Source organism: Anolis sagrei, chromosome 2, assembly GCF_037176765.1.
Source record: "Anolis sagrei isolate rAnoSag1 chromosome 2, rAnoSag1.mat, whole genome shotgun sequence".
Classification (NCBI taxonomy): Eukaryota; Metazoa; Chordata; class Lepidosauria; order Squamata; family Dactyloidae; genus Anolis; species Anolis sagrei.
Window position 1 is genome coordinate 72,170,209 of NC_090022.1, and position 18,098 is coordinate 72,188,306.

Here is an 18,098-nt window from a genome sequence, read left to right on the forward strand (position 1 = left end):
GAGCTACAGGGTTGCAAGTAGTAAGTACCAGAGTTAGTAGACCAGTGAATAATACAATTTCATATCAGAGGTTTTCTAATGCCCTGTGGTCCTGTGGAACATTGCCTCAGCATCTCCACTTGCTTCCAGTTTGTATCTTTGCCCCAAATCTTAATCTTGAATCTTGCACACCAATTGAATGAGATCAACCCTTTTTATACCAGGCTACACATTAGACATAATTTCGGTAACCTTTCCAGATATATGCTACTTCTATGTACTTGATGACCTATAGAACTGAATTGAAATTGCAATGATAAATTTATGTATTTTCTTTTAACTTGGTGTTAAATATGCAACATTACCTTTCCTTCATAAGCATAGTCCTTTCTGATTGAAGCACATATGCATGCATGTATACATACATACATACAACTTTACTTTTAAGTTTTGGCACATTTGTTTGCTCCTGCCATTTTAGCAGATAATACTAGTAAACTTAGTCACCAGACTCCAAGATAAAACACATGAATTAATGAATAAAGAAAACAAAGTACAGTGTCCTTATCCACAGATTTAATATTCATGGTTTTCCTTATATCCATGCCCCAAAATTATTTCCACTCAGAAGTGTTTGTGGGCCTCTCTAGGTCTTCCAGTGTTATTCTATGCCATGCTTCTAGCCCAGGTATAGCTTGCTATTTTCCAGAGTTTCAGGTACCAAGGGAAGGTTTTGGAACATATCCTTCATGGATATGGGAATTATACTGTACTTAACTGATAAATGTACAGCAGCCTTCAAAAACTGTTTTTTTTTTCCAGTTCCATAACCTCATTTCTTCCAAAGACATTATTTTGCAAAACTGTCAAATGTGTTGAATACAGCACTAGTTTTGGATGTTTAATTTCGGCTCTTATCAAAACTTAGTCATGCATTTGGGTAATTTGAGACTGCTTTCAAGCAAGGCCTAGAAAGGAAGCCACCCACTCAGTTTGCCACTTGTGGCCTTAATCAACAATGGAAGCTAAAGCTGGGCCTAATTTTTGGTTGGGAGAATAGGATGGGAGGGGGGATCTCATTTTCTCTGGTGCAGCATTAGATTGTCCTGCTCCCAGCACAGTCATTTCTGATTATTTGTGCGGTATGGAAATCGTTTATTACACACATTTGCACATATTATAGCTGTGAAATATCCGACTTGCTTGTGTTCAGGATATGTGACCTGAAGCTCTTCCTAACTTCCTTTACACAGCTTTTAAAAATTCCTCATTGAAACAAAGATGATGCCTTCTTTGAAAGTATCTCTATAGTTTCAGAATTACTTCATATTGCAAAGACTCTTAAGGTTCATCTAACCCGTCAGTGTGTGAGTGAGCACGCAACTAGATGTATGTCTATTCTTGAACTGAATAGACAAAGAAACAAGGAAACTACTGGAGATAATGAAGAAATGACCAGCGCTGATCATAGTGACAATTGTGACATACCTGGTATAATTTTAGATGTGATGATAATAATACTAATGAATATGCAGTTTGTGCATATTCCATCCACATTGATGAGGCATGATAATTTGTCTTTGAAAATTAGCACCCTCTCAGACACAGTACATTACATTTATGCCTGGGCCATTAACATCCTCCAAAATGTCTGCAAACACTGGAGAAACAGATACATGTAATGTGTGCTCAGTTTGTTATTGACTGTTAGTGAAAACTTGAGGCAGGAATAACCTGTAAAGGCCAGCAGTTTGGTGGTCCACTCGTGATGTTGGAATGCAACATCCTTCTAATCGCTGGCTAGGTCTGATGGGAGTTGCAGTCATATGTTGGCCACCCAGTCTAATTAAGCTGATGACAGAATCTGTGATGCACAGGAGAGGGGAATATCTCTTGGATTGTATTTCTTAAAAGAAAATTATTTCTTTTCTTTACCCATTGAAGAGACTAAATAAGGAAGAAGGGATACACTCTATAATGATATCCTTTTTTTCTTGCATCTTTAGATGCTTTTGGTACAATCAGCCACACAATCCCATGATTCCTTTTGGATTTGGATTTTCAGTGGTTCCATTCCTGCTTGCAAGATAGATTCTGGAAAGTGTGTCTGGAGAACAACAATTCTACAACATGAATCAATTTTACAATGCAGAATCTATTGGATATCCATTTTTAGCACTTACAGGAAACCAACCAGTTGAGCTTTTACTTCAAGCTCAGATAAGGCTTTTAGAAGTGTTGATTTGTTCTTGGTAATACATTAGATTTAACATATCTATAATCAGTTGTGTATGAGAGAGATAGAGACTCCCTTGATAAATAGGGATGGAAATCTTTGCCTGTTATATTTTCACATGTGATTTTTTTTTTAAAAAAAAGCAATAGCTGTGTTTCTACTGGGTGAGATTATGCAGGGTTAGGCACATTTTGAAGGATTTAAAAATACTATAAGCCTTTCTCCTCCAGAAATTGTACAAGAGAGGTATGGGGGAGCTGGAAGGTAGGTTATTGCTGCTTTCAATAACATCCATTTTTGTCATTGTATAAGGAGCGAAATGATCATGGTGATTACTATTTTTTCACCAGGGTTTCTTAATATGTTAAGACATTGTTTCTCACAAAAGATGAGAAAACTTGTGAATATTCATTACATCCCTATTGGTAAGTTGTTCATCTTATCAAGGAGATAGTGTTCCAGCCTTTTGAATGGTGTTATCTTCCATGAAAAGGATCATGGAATTACTTTTGTAGTGTTTCTTTTTACAGGTAGAAATCCAAGTGACCTTAGTGACATGGAGTGCTTTTCTTAGTTAAAATTGATTTACCAGTTCTGATTGTCTTGCATAGAAATAACTTAGGTTTGTTCATGTAGAATTAGATATTTTGCTGCAAAATATGAAGAGCAAGATTTCACCCACCTTCCCACTCCATGTATAGAATCGGACTACATTGATAGTTGCTCCTGACTTTGACACTGGGCACAGGACAATATCTTTCACTACAACTGGAGCAAATAAGATTTTGTAGGTATGATATCTTCATCTGGCTTAGATAAATCAGGAGACCATCAAAGAAGGCTGCTAGCCTATATCTTATAGTTGACTATATGAAGTAGTTGATTTACTCTCTCCAGTGTTGTGGCTAGCCCTCTGTTTTTGCACAGTTTAAGAAAGACTGCTGCAAAGCATTTATAAATGGATTCGCTTTTGATGGGCGATTATAAACATAGAAAGCAATTAGGCTGAAAAGGTAAGCTGGGTTTGGTTTTTGGGAACATATGTCTAATTGGTGCAGTACAATTCAATTTCAAGTATTATTCAACATGCTGGTTCTAACCACATCTAAGGCCCTGAATTGATTTGAACCCAGACACCAGGGACATCTCGTTTTTCGACCTCAAACAGCTTGTGTTGAGATCTGTTTGAGTACTGCTGAGTACTGCCATCACCAAAAGAGAGGCAAGTAGAAATGAGCGAGAAAAGAGAGAGAGGGTTAGTTGTTTGTCTCCCCATGTATATTACCCCTTTGTATATTTTTTTGTAGATATTTCAGCTGTATTTCATGAAAGGGAAAATCAGTGTGTTTAGCAAGCCTTGCAAATGCTGATTTATCAGTAAATGTTTGATTGTTATATCTATTTTATAAACCTATATACCTGGGGTCAGAAAGGGTTGAAAGGGGTCTCAAGTTGAAAAGGTTTAAGAATCCCTGATCTATAGAGTCTCTTCTGAGATCCTTCTATGTCTTTGGAGGGTGTGTGTGCTTGGTTCTGCAGCTTTTTACCAGAATATCATAGTTGCACTACATTGACATAAATTATGTTGTTATTGTTATAATTTATAATTTATATTTATATTCCACTTTTCTTCCAAAACCAGCATTACAGGACTGATAAGATGCATTATTGAGGATGGGAACATGAAGCTATTGAATATTACGTTTATTAGGAAGGCAGAAGAACAGCAGGTGGCAAAGTGAATGAAAAAGGAGAGGAGAATCTGAAGGGGAGTGAATTCTTTTCAGGTCCACAACCCATTGGTATAGAAAGTGCAAAAAAAAAAAAGACTCAAGAATTGAGAGCTTGGATTTTTGCTTGCTGGGGTCAGTGTATGTAGCCCCAAAAAATGACAGCCACCCAAGAAATTATCCTGCCATTGAAGAGTTCTTCCTGTTTCTGTGCACATCCTTGACAAAGAAGTAAAAGTAGTAAGATAGTAAGGACTGTCTTCAAAACAAAGGCAGGTGAACTTGATAGTTGGAGCTTTAACCCCATTTCCAGCTACCTTGAAGTTTAAGAGACTGTGGATCTGAGTCTGAAAATGACTGAGCAGCTGTATGGAGCTTAGTGGTTGTCAGTGATGGGCTATGAGTGCTGGTGCTCATTTTTAATTTATGCTAAGCTGCAAGTGAGAAGGTGAAGTGATGTGTGATCTTTGGGAATATCTCAAGGCATCAGAGTAATGCATATATTGGTTGGAGGCCAAAAGCCTAGTAAAGGCTCCCTTGAGAATATTTTGTTGACAAAATATGTACTGTACAAGAAACTGGTATTGTTTAGACTTCTGTGGAAATAAAAATGGTAATTTCTCAGTTCTCTCCCCAGGCAGATAAATTCTTCTGGGAAAAAGCTTTGAGACAAAATTATCATCTTCAAAGGTCCAAGAGCCTGAGGCAGCAACTTTATCACTAAAACCATCCTATATTAATGTAGGACTTGTTGCTGTTTCAAGTGCTCCTATTAGTGTTTCAATCCATCAGCAATGTCCTGGCTTCATAGTACTCCATTCCATCTCCCCTCCCATCTAATCTGGCCGCCTTCTTCCCCAATCAGGTATCATGTGCAGGACACTGGCCAGTCCCAATAGTTGCTGGGATATTTATAAAGGATTTCCCCACCCCACCTTGAATTTATGTGTGATTTTATTTCTGAAAACTTGGACTTCCATTGAACTTGATAAATTGTGTATGTGTATGTGTTTAAGGGGCACTGGACTAGATCAGAAGAATGCTCGGCACTGGACAATTTGAGTTCATTCTTAGTATAAATGACTATGCAAAGTAACAGACATGTTGGTATCATGAAGTTAGAAGACAGTTTAAGCTTATACTTAGCTTCAAGGAACATATCTGATCTCAGAAGCTAAGCAGGATCAGGCCTAGTTGGTGCCTGGTAGGGAGACCACCTGGGAATTTCAGGTGCTCTAAAGCTGAGTTCAACAGAAGACAATGGTAACTGGCTTTTAATAAATATTTCCAAGAAAATGATGATAAGGTGCCACAAGTCAGAATTGACTCAAAGGTGCAGAATAGCAGTAACACCAATAACACCAACAACAGTTGAAAACATTTGAAACATCCAAATAATTTCACATGTGTGCTTAGGTTCATCACATGGTACTAAAAGAATCCAAATTTTAATATCTCAGATCTCGGTTTTAATGACAAATTATTTTTGGTACAAACAATTTGTCCTTAAAGCCATTTCTTTTCTTTTTTTTCTTTTTCTTATAGGAGAAAAAAAATCCTTCAAACCCTATTCTTTATATAGGACACCTTCCTTCTTCTTAACCTGCTTGCTGCTTCTGGTTTTATATCAACCCTTCTTCTTATGGTCCCTCACATCCATATTGCTCTTTGTCTGAACCTGTCCCTTCTTTTTAATTCTCCATCCCCAGAGTTACTGAGCGCCCTTCCACACAGCCCTATATTCTAGAATATCAAGGCAGGAAAACCCACATTATCTGAGTGTGGACTCAGATAACCCAGTTCAAAGCAGATATTGTGGGATTATCTACTTTGATATTATGGGATATAGGGCTGTGTGGAAGGGTCCTTAGATTTCAGGATTACCTTGATTAAATCACAAAATTGCATCAATGTTCATTTTGACATTCAGCCCAAAGTTAATTCAAAACAAATGTTTAGTAATTATTCATACTAATTAGATCAAGTTTTGATTGTGGTCACTTTCATTCTTATGGGTAGTGTTCACTTGTCATATATGTGTCACCCTTACAAATTTTAATTTCACCAATCTACATCTTTTCTCATCTAGCTAGTGTTTTGGTCAGCTTTCTGGTTGGCACCAAGCAAAGCCTCATCAATTAGCAATTAAATGCATATGCAAATGAACAAATATTCCTTTCCACTCCTGCCCAAGGAGAGAATGACCACCATATTAATGATTGGCTAGCATGGAGGAAACTTGCTTGTCCAGTGGTTTTAGGTAAGAAAAATTCTTCTGTTTCTTGGGAACAACTATTATGGCGTTTTAGTGTTTCTTCATTAAGGCAGCAAGATTATTTTTGTTCTTCGGGTTTGTTTGCTTCATTATAGCTGGCTGTCCCCAAGGATCAGCTTAACTGTAGATTTCAATCCATCACTTCTCTTCTAAAGGAATTGCTAGGACAGTTGCTTTTTAAATTGTACATAGATGAAAACTGCTTGCAAAGGAAGTGAGGGGAAATTGGAGATTGGATCCATCTTCCACCTTCCCCCTTGCCTTCCTGTTTTCTCTCTCATTACCATTCCATCTCTGCAGTACCAGGACTTCTAATGGGGCATGATAGAAGTTGTAACCAAGAAGAGGTGGCTGTGGGTTCATTATCCAGGCTGTAGGTTCATTCTCTGGGTTTGCTGCCTGCCAGCACGTAGCTCCTGAGTCAGCACCATGTGCCTCCTATCACAAGTGGGCTTCTTTCCTCCCCTTTGAGTATGGAGAGCATATTACAAGACCATGACTGAGGCCCTTCCATGCAGCCATATAACCTAGAATATCAAGGCAGAAAATCCACAATATTTTCTGTGGATTTTGAACTGGATTATCTGAGTCCACATTGCCTATAATCCAGTTCAAAGCAGATAATGTGGGATTTTATATAGCTCTGTGGAAGGGGCCCGAGACTGCCAGAAGACCAGCAATACTACTGCAGTTTGGCAGATGTTGCAAGAGATTCCTAAAAGCATATCCCTGTGTTTCTTCTTCAACAACAACACCTAAATCGTTCATTGCTTTGCCCATCCCCTTCTCCAACAATTCTCCCAATACATTCCTTTAACATTCTTTTATTCTATGTATTTCCCATTCCTGTTGGGCATTTTGTTTTTACCATATAAATGGCCTTGCTCTTTTAATTTATTTCCATCAACATCTGTCTTCTTTTCTGTTGTTCTGAGCTCTTTTTCCAGTTTCCCGCTATAGTCTATGCAACATGTTTGTAGTACACCAGCAAATTGTTCTGAGATGCTGACAGTGAGGCCAGATGTCACTCCCATCATGATGTGCTTGATTGTCTTTGATGATATCAGGAAACTGACATCCCGTTAATGCAATGGAGATGTCACTACAATTACAATCAAAGCATGCAATATGAATTATCAGACATTTAATTTTTTTTAAAAAAAAAAACTTTATAATAGCAGGGAATAGACATTATATGGGAAACATGTTTCTGGAATCTGAATTCTAAAACACCATAACTCTGCCTTTGAGAAAGGTCTGAGGAGTGAAGTGTTTTTCCACCTGCTCCAAAAGTTGATTGACAAAGTGTGACACAGAAAGGCAAAAGACTCCCACACTGGCTCACTTCCAATTTGTAAAGTCAAGCTTTTTGTTGTAGTAGTGGCAATAGTAGTAGTCGTCATCATCCAGGTTGCCAATAATAGCTGAAATGAGGGTCTTAATTTCATGGTCTTCCTCTTCGAATTGACTTGGAATTTACTACTTTTCTGTCCCATGGGACCTCTGGAACACTGAAACCTTTGTTTCTCTATACCCCCTCCATCAGTGTCATGTCAGTTGAGCATTGCTAATAGTTGCTTTAATCTAATAACATGAATTATAGCTCTGTGCTTCCATGGGGGCATTGTGGCTGGAATGTTCTCCCTTTGACTAAAGGCCCCCAAGCAGGTTTTTAACATGAAATAGGCAATGCTGAGTAGTCTACTAATCTACAGAGCAGGTCTAAGGAAGAAATGCTTTCCATTTCTTTCTTGCAAGTTTGGGTACAGGTTTGAGAATACAGTTGACATGCCATATCCATGGATTAAGCTAGGGGTCCTCAAACTTTTTAAACAGAGGGCCAGGTCACAGTCCCTCAAACTGTTGGAGGGCTGTATTATAATTTGAAAAAAGCATGAATGAATTCCTATGCACGCTTCACATTATTTGTAGTGCAACAAGCACAAAAACAATACAATAATTAAAATGAAGTACAATTTGAGCAAATATAAACTTATTAGTACTATTTCAGTGGGAAATGTGAGCCTGCTTTTGGCTAATGAGATAGGGTTGTTGTTGTGTGCTTTCAAGTCATTTCAGACTTAGGTTGTCCCTGAGCAAGGGCCGGGTAAATGACCCTGGAGGGCCGTAATTGGCCCCCCCCGGCCTTAGTTTGAGGACCCCTGGATTAAGCTATAGTATCCATGGATTAAGTCATGCACAGTTTTAATTTTTTTAATCCAAGAGGCAGATCTTGATCTTGCCATTTTATACAATTTTACAGTGCCACTGTATATAATGGGACTTGATATTGGGGTCTACTGGATATTTATTTTTATTTATTTTGATTACTTCTACCCCGCCCTTCTCATCCCCGAGGGGGGACCCTGGGCGGCTTACAAAGAAGGCACAATTCCATGCCTATGTCAAATATACATACATACAAAACAGCAATTAAACAATTAACAGGTTAAAATCATCAGTACATAACACAATCAGTACCGAGGACTCGCTGTTCTGTACAATAGAAGAAAGAGAGAAAGATGGAGAAAATTGCATTGTCCAGTTGAAGGTTGAAAAAGAGGAGGAAAGTGAGGAAAGTTTCAGAATCTCGAAATCTCTGGAGCTAGTTGGGAGGCTAGCGTGGTTATGCCATAAGGCAGGCTATAAAAGGTTATGGAGGCTGCATAATATGTTTAGCAACACCCAGCTCTCTCATCCTGTGACATTTTGTAAGAAATTCAGGCAGACTTTCAAAAGAGGTAGAATTTCTCACCAGTTGTTCTGTCTAGGTTAGCTATCACTAGAGTGCTAGCACTGCTATGATAAAACCTATTTTAAAGCTATTTTCCTCAGTTCATGAATCAGTGTTCTGTGGGTGTGTTGAAGAAAAAGTGAGGGAAACAATTTTATTGCAATGCAAAATTTGCTTATTCAATTTAGCTGCACATGCATAATTAACCTGCTAAGAAAATGTTATACAAGGGTGAAATCCTAGGCATTCCTTCTTGGGAGTAAGGCTAATTGAATTTAGAAGGAGATACCTCCCAAAAATCATATATGGGTAGGCTAGGGTTGTCAGGTTGCTTCCACTATCACACTAAGAAAAAACCCTTTTGAGGAGTGGATGGATATGTTTGTATTTGTAAAATTTGTCTGTTCTATTGCTGAAGGTCTTATATAAAGATATTTGGACTTTAATTTCTTTGTATTAGTATAGACTCTGTTGGCTATCAAACACACTACCAGCAATTAAAGAAAGGCTGTATATTTCATAGTATCAAATATATTCAATTATTATTATTTTATAAGATCTAGATGCTGCCTCTATACAAGTAAATACCATACCTTGTCACCATCATCTTGTTGTTATGTTCCAGTAAAAAAGTTGGTAGATTCTCAAGCTCGGCTTGACCATTTCATTCTGTCAGTATTAAGCTATGATTAAGGATGTTTTCATTGTTTTTCATGAGCAATAACCAGATACAGCCAAATGCAAGATATTTACCATTTCATAATAGGGAAATGCTGGCATTAGTATGCCCTCTGTGTCCAAAGGTTTCTCCTTGAAGATTGTTCCTTTTCGTTTGCTTCCCTGATTGCTGCTGCTCAGCTGGAGCTGCTATGCTTTCAAAACACATTATTTTGTTATGCTGTTACTTGTTCAGAGAATAACAGGAGAAAAGAAGAGAGAGGGACTATAAGCATTAGTTATGTTCAGCTTCTGCAAAGTGTTATGCCTTGTATTTGGACAAGGTTAATATTTAGGCCCATCTACTCATGTCCAGCTTTTTTTTACATTGTCAGGAGGGAGCTTGCTGTTTGCTGAAACCCTATTTTATACAGGAGGTGAGAAGCTGCCACTAAGAACAATATAGAAAGAGGAGATAGCTAAAATACCTTTAAAATGCATTTGTAGCCTTTTATAAGTGGCTTGGGCTACAACCTTTAAAATTAATCTGTTTCACAAACCTTTCTATTATTCCAAAATAATAGTGTATCTATGCATTGAGCATACTGTGTATAATCAATGCATAAAGAGAAATACGATTGCACTTAGCTAGTTTACCTGTTCCTACCTCCCCCTGGACAGGTTGATCTCCACACGGCATAAGAAAGCGGTAAGTAAGGCATATATGAGTGGTTTCAGTGGCTATAGGTTCAGTGTTCTACAGTCTTGTCCCATCCCCCCATATACATGTATTTTTCCTAGTGTATTTTTTCTGGTTAAGATTTCAAGTTATCGGACATGTGTGCCCCAAACTCTGTGCACATATCACATGTCAGGGCCAACACACCCAAGTGAGATGAGGCATAGGGTTGGAGCAATTCTGTGCTTCCAGTTTTTTCCAATTTATCCTTGGATTCTCTTGAGTCACTCTGACATTTCCTAACTTGGAGAAAAAGGTGTCTTGTATTTTCATATAAGTTCATATGTTATGTATAGTTAGAAGGGTGTGTATGGATACTGAATGACAAGTGAAGAATACGCAGTATGTTTTGTGTGTGGATGATGATTGCTACTGTTGAAATGACATACTGTGAATGTGCATTAGGTGTCTGAAAAAGAAATGGTTCTTCTGGAAGTTTTTAGTTGGTAAACTTTTCTACTACATGCTATTTTCAGCATCCCAAAGCCCTTTTAGGTCCATGGATGCTTTTAATTCTTCCTAATTTTATTCCATCAGCATTGCACATTCACTGCAGACAGCAACATTTTCCCCCCAAATATGCTTAATTGACTGTCATGAAATGGTGCTCCACTTGCTGTGGGAGCAGTAGAGCAGTGTTCCTTTCTGAAAATCCAAAAAAGTTGCTGTTTCCTAGTATTTATTTACCCTAAACATTTTTTGCTTGAGTTCCACAGACTTTAGATCATACTTCTTCTGTTTCTTTCTCTGTTCTGAACTTAACTGTCTCTGTCACCAGCTTCAGCCACGTACCTTGTACTGTGTAAGTCTCTGTACATTCTGAATTATATGCACAGTGGGAGGGAAGAGGGCAGCATGCTAGCTTTCATCAGTTGGGTTGGGCCTGTGTGGGATTTCATGAAGTACTTTCCTGATTGAACCTTGGGGGCAAACCATGACTATCCTGAGAAAATGAGAAAAACCAGTTTCAAAGACTTCTGGCTGTGTGGTATGCTCAGCTTGTAAGCATGGAAGAATGTCGTGAAAGAAGAAAAGTTGAAAATCTTAAAGAGGTTAACAAGCTAGCCTCCTGTTCCCATCTCCTTTCCATTTTTGGCAACTAGCTACTGTTGGCTGCTGCTGAACCTCTTTTCAGATGACATCTTTCCCATAATATTACTATGGCAGGAGCTATTATGTATCTGAGTTTTTTTCAGCACTGCATTGATTTGCTTTTTCATATATATTTGTGTGTGTGTGTGCACATATAAACAAACAGACATATCTACACATACACTCTGTATATGAGACAGTGATACAGTGCCTTTCAGTCCCATCATTAAAGAAATTGCCCAGTGTACCATTTTAGTATTGCTTGAGGAAGCTGAAGCAGGGTATCAGCACCCTGAGCATTTCCTAGTTTACTCTTTTGTTTCTTTTTCTTTTCCTAAAAGCACACACACATTTTTCTTAGACATTTAGGAGGTTTCTGCCTGTTTGTCAAAATATCAATTTTTCTGCTTTAAATGCCTTTCAACAGATCTACGATGAGAAAAGGAACCTGTTTGAAGTAAGAGAGAATGTTCCAGATAAAATTGTAGAAAAAGTGGCAGGGGACATCGAGAGCCTGTTGGCCAAGAAAGTCCGGGCATTAAAGGTAAGATCACTCTGTGGAAAATTAACTTAGTGTGTTTAATGGAACAGAGAATGAGCAAAAATGGAACTGGTATGTATGACTAAATCATAGTCCCCGTGTTCTGATTGTTGTTATTTTATACAGCACAATTCACAGAATGATTGGGAGGCAGAAAACATGGTATTTTGAGATATGCTGATGGCGGTATCAGCAGCAATTCAGTTCAAGCGTCTTCATGGCATCTCCACCATGCATGGAGTTGCAGCTAGAGATCCTTTGCAACATGAGTAATGTGTCTTTTCTCAATGACACACCTAAATGATCTCAAGTTCTCTTCCTCACTGGGATATTCAGAGAAGTTGTCATTCCCACTCATTTGGAAAGCTGTAATCCAAAATATTAATGTGTGAGCAAGTAACAAGTGAGAAGGGCAGAAAGTAATCATAGTAAAATTAAAATATACAATTAATTTGGGTTTTAGAGTACATTTTTAATCTATTTTCTCATTTTGTATCATTTCCCTACAGAATTCTATAACTTCCAAAGCAAGCTAATGTATTTAAGCTGCTCTGTTAGATGACCCTGCCCCTATCTGTAATAATCTATAGTGGCTGAAAGGATTGCTTCACTTTTTCAGATGAGAAATCATAACACAGAGGACCTAAGATATAGCAAAGGAGCTCTTATACTTGAATGTCTATATATGTTCTGTTTCACTTTCTTGAGCTTAAGATCTGATGGCATAATTTGTATGGTGCAAGGCCCGTTGCACAACAAATGGCACAGTTTCATAAAGTCTCATGGTTATTTCAGTATAAATTCTGATATTGTGCAGTATTCAGACTTCTGGTTTTTTGTTTTTTTTAAAAAAAATCAATTATTTTGACCTTGTCTGTTGTTGCAATTTGTGTGCTGCTTTTCCATGCAAAAATGTCTGAAGTGATAAAATAACAACAATTAATACCAAGTTCTGCTTTTTAATATAATAAGAATAAAACTTTATTTATGACCCTCCCCCTCTCCCCATAGGGATTCGGGGTTCATTGCAATATCACAATATCAAAATTTGAATGCATAAAATTCTAACAAAATGAAAGGAAGTCTACATAGATGGAAAAATGTAGTTGTTGCAGAATACAGATTGAAATCAACCAGGTTCTTGAGAGCAGCAAAACTGGTAAAATAAAGTGCAATTATGCAAAAATGCAATCAGCACGAATCAACCCAGTAATGGTAATGTTCGCCCAACCATTCTGCACAATGTGGCCTTTCATACCACTATGTTGAGGCTATATTCCTATTTAACCAAAAATAAAGACCACTGCATTTAGCAGGACTGAGTTCTGAACATCAGATTGTGCTATAGGACCTTTACAACATTTGTTTTCACACAGCAACTGAATTCATTCATCAGGGAAATTCAATTGTAACTGGTAATTTTCAAAGTCCAGTAAAATAATTTGACTTACCAGCATACAACACAGTAAGTTGACTGTTGGTGATAGCAGTAAAATTCATTCATGTATTCTTCTCACTTAAGTAAAATTGGATATAAAGAAAGAGTTATGTGTGCGAAGAGAACAGATACCTGACACCTTTAAGGAAAGAAAGGGAATTGTAGTAAGTCTAGCTTGCAAGTCATGATATGACATTACTACAACTCCCTCTTCAGTACAGCTATTAACGCTGCGGGACTCTTGGTTTTTTGGGGGGGTTTTGTTTTTTGTTTTTGTATGCCTGGCTACCCTATTTTCAGTTCATAGGTCTGTTTATAAGGAATCATGCCACCCATATTAATAATAACTATCATAATTGTACCAAACTTTGTTTAAAGCTAAGAATATGTTTGGCTCCTTCCAAAACACAAAAATGACACCATCTCATACCAAAATGGGCCACACTGTAATAAGTGGAATGTGTTACATCAGAGGGCTATTGTTTTTATAGATGACTCCCCAGACAACTTTGGACAGCTGTGTCCAGTTGTAGATGAATATTCAACCATTGTCTTTTACATACAGAAGATGTGGCTCTAATCTTTACCAGCTCCTACTTTGCAGGAAAATTGAGGATGTGCTATCTTGCTCACCCACCCACTTAACTGGTAGCACTACCTATTTGCAATCTGTTTGGTATTTATGGTACCTCATGCTTTAGTTTTCTATAGAGCAGCCACTGAAGGAGCAGGTAGTTTTTCCTAGAAACAGGATCAACTCTAGTTGCTGATCCCAGTACTAAGCTGACCAGAAGCCAAGGAGTAAATTGCTTTGTAATGGTTAAGAGTTAACACAGAAGTGGAAACCTTTGCACACATAGCTTCTAAAGCAATGCAGCAGTTGGAAAATTCTCTCAGTCATATTTCCCTTTTTTACACACCCATTAAAGGACCAGCATACAAGCAGTCCCTAAATTACAAAAATCTGACTACATCTGAATCCTACTTAAGAACAAGCAGTGAGAGAACCATAAGTGAGAATGCTGCTCAGTTTGCCATTGAAGAATTAAACTGGATTAAGTGTTGCTTTGTTTTGTATTTAGTTTTATAAACTGAAAGGTATCAATTGGATGTCTTTTTTTATAGTACTGCCTCCCTTATATACTGATTTAACCCCCCCCCCCCCCCCCCGCGCTCTTTTTAGCTGAATCATCCATCGCCTCCTTCATGATTAATCAGTGGTGACTTTTTAAAAAAAATGTCAGAAGTCACTTGCGGCTGAGTCAAATTGAAATGTGGAGCATGAGCAAAGAGGGGTAGGTGGATGTGTAATACAATCACAGATATATAAACCATCCCTTTGTGACAGAACTTTCCAAGGTTTAAGAACCCTGCTTCTAAGGATGGTTTGCTTTGAGCTATACCTCAAGGAAGGCAGAGTATTGCACAATGCTATAAATGGTTACATGGAGGCAAATCTCAGTTTGTTCAGTAGCATTTCTGCCAGGTAAGTGTATATAGGACTATATTCCATGTACTGCCTGTGAATTACCCATGAGGAAGTCATGTGTATAGTTGGAATTCTGAATTAAATATGTGCCGATGTGCTCATGTGAATATAATCCCCTCAACCATCACCACCAGCAGCTTGTTTGACAGATGATGCCTATTAATTTTTCACATAATATGCCTGGCCACAGACAATTTTCTTTCCCTTTTGAATGCTGCATATTCCACAGTTTACTGGAGGTTATGCCTTGAAGTGTGCAATTTCTGTACCGTGACCTGAATAAAAATTGCTGTCTATGTTGATGTTTTTATCTCAGTGTTCATCTTGTCCAATAGTATAAAATATAATGATTGGAGTGTACAGGAAATGGAAATAACAAAAGGGCTACGGGTGTTTTGTGCCCCCTTCCAGATTTCCCCTCTGTTCTTGATCCAGTTTGGCAGCTGAGTTCAGCAGAGTCACCCTGGCTCTGTCTGTTCAGTCGCAGGAGTGGGAGTCACTCAACGTTGAACCTGGTTTTTCTTTCTCTTTTGCCCGTGGGTTAGTTATTTTGAAAAATGCAATATTCTGAAAAATATCTAATCTAGGTTAAGAAAGAATCCTAACTATCATAACAACAATCATCATCGTCACTAGTCTTGGGACCTAAAGGAGCTTACCAAAAATGGAAACATAGTTAAAAGAATATCTGGGATTTCTTGCAGCTAATTAGTAATGTCTGTGCTTATGATCCTCAATCACAGGGAATTTGTTAAAGATTCCAAAAGTTGTGCATCCTGCTTTTGATTTCCAATAAAATCTGATACACAACAAATTTCTGATACACAACAGAGTTTGGAAAATTGACTTCTTTGGACTAACTCCCACCCCACCCCTAAAGCCTCCACGGCCATCAGTAGATCTCTCCAGTCTGGCAGTTGTATGGTGGTCAGTCTAAAAGTGGCAAAACAAGCAGATGAAAGTGCATGAAATGTTACCCCATCAAAATGGATGTGGTAACTTGAGCACTCTGAGAGGCAATTTCACACTTCACCAAGAGGTAAATGTGTTGCCTAAAAGCACCCCTGCTCTGTTTTTGAAGTATAGAAATGTGTGAGATTATATTTTGGGGTGTTTGTGAGGAAGAATCACTTTTTGCCTCTTTTATTTACATAGACCGTGACTCAAGGTAGCTTATTTAATCATGCTGTGCCTCATTTCAATGACATTGTGTCAGCTGTAGCCACCTAGCTTATCAGATGGAGAAGAATGAGTGGGAACAGCAGACATATAAAGCATTTATACCATTACCTTCTGTCAGGCAAGATTGTGGTTTACAAGTAGGATGCTTGCAGCCTGGGCTACTTGACTTTCATTGTTTTTCTATGTTCCTTTCCACCCTGCCAACCTCAAATGCACAAAATTGGGCTAATTTATATGGTCAGAAGAATTAAATGGAAGTATGTTTTTTCACTTGACGTATACTAGTGACCAAATTCAAAAAAAGGGCAGACCTCCTAAACTTTTGTGGAGAAAATTCCTGCAGGCATGATTTATCATGCAAGCAGTTGTTATCTTTTATAGACAATTACAAAATGTATTAGAGCCCTGCCATCTTTGGCATCTAGGTATATAACTTATACAACTTGAGGCTGCATGTCAAAATAATCCCCAATTACTTCACCCCAAACCATTCCAGTATATTAAAAATAATGTCAAAGAGAAGATTTTCTTACCAAAAGCCACTTCAGGAGAAGTTTCATCAGATTGTTGGGTTGCGTTTGTAATCTGACTCTCAGTAACAAGAAGACACAAAATGACTTATTGTAATTAATTTTTCCTGAATAAATCAATGAAAAAATGAAAATGTGCATGCTACCGCAACCAACCCACCTATCCCACCCCATAGCTTTCTCACCAAGATGACTAAACTGAGGAGTACTTTGGTCATATCATGAGACAATGTGACTCATTGGGACATATGATAATGCTTGGTAAAGTGAATGACAATAGGAAAAGAGGAGCACCATACCAGAGGTGGGTCAATTGAAGCCCCTCTACATTGATCATTTAATGCAGTTTCAAATTGGTATTGAAGAAAGTTTCTTCGCTATGTAGATAATTACATAGGTCCCCCTATTATGATCTGGTCATCAACCGTAATAAAGTTTACTACTACTGCATAGGAAATCCTGAAACCAGTTTGAGGCCCGAATGGTGATTGCAGAAATTACAGAACACTGATGCACTTGTGGAAATTACAGAACACTGGGCTTTTTTCTTTGTGCACTTGTGGAAGTTTGTTGTCAGTTTCAAGCTACATTAAATGGTTAGCATAGATGGGGTATCTGTCAAGGAACCTGTGCCTCTGAATTTGTATGACCTTAGCAGCAGTTAGTGAAATATCTCTCTTACTCATTGGGTCACCATAAGTCATAATTGACTTGACCGTAAATAACAGCAACCAAAAAATCCCTGTCAAGAAATGCAAGATATGCCCATTCCAGTTTGATAGGCACTGCATTTGTGTGCCCTATAATAAATCTGATGCCATTATTTTGGAAGAATGGAAAGTATCCATCTAAAACAAGTGAACCTGTCTAGCTGAATAGTTAGTAGCTAAGAATGTCAGTCTGCTGGTCTCAGAGCAGCCTGGTTGAATTCCCATTTGTCCAGAGCAGCTGAGTGGATGACTTTGCATTACTCCTTTGATCTCTGCCTTACTGATCTCTGCCTAACTGAACTTACAGGGTTGTTTATAAGAACAGAAGAGGTCAACTGCTCTGAATCCCCTTGAGTAAGGGTAAGATACAAAAAGCAAAAAAAATATGTCATACTCATTTTGTATCTGCTGCTTCTCAAAGCACCAACTAAGTCTTATACATTGTAGAATATCGGAGGCAGCAGACAACATCTGAATAAGTAGAGATGAGGAAAGGTAGTTGGAAACAGAGACACAGAAAGGTCATATGACTTTCCTAAGATTATGTAAGGGGGAGTTGGGAGAGAACTCAAGCTTCTGGAGCTCTGGCATAGACTGTATGTCTGATTTCTTCTCTCTGTTCAGATGCAGGAGAGGGAAAAATAACACTTTCTCAGTGCATTTCTCACAGAACTTGGAGACAAGAGATTCTGTTGACGTGGAGTGTGTGTGTGTGCCGACTCTAGCATGCAGAACATAAGCCCACCCAACAATAGAAATGGAAATT

The 18,098-nt window shown here is 38.1% G+C and overlaps 1 protein-coding gene across 3 annotated transcripts in view; it reads left to right on the forward strand.

Annotated features, from left to right (window-relative positions):
- Positions 1-18,098, forward strand: part of CACNA2D2 (calcium voltage-gated channel auxiliary subunit alpha2delta 2) — an 809,616-nt gene that overhangs the window by 258,757 nt on the left and 532,761 nt on the right. For all 3 annotated transcript variants that reach the window (XM_067463620.1, XM_060765787.2, XM_060765788.2), the window contains exon 3: positions 11,870-11,986. In XM_067463620.1, the coding sequence (XP_067319721.1) occupies positions 11,870-11,986 (117 nt within the window). The remainder of the gene's footprint in view (positions 1-11,869; positions 11,987-18,098) is intronic.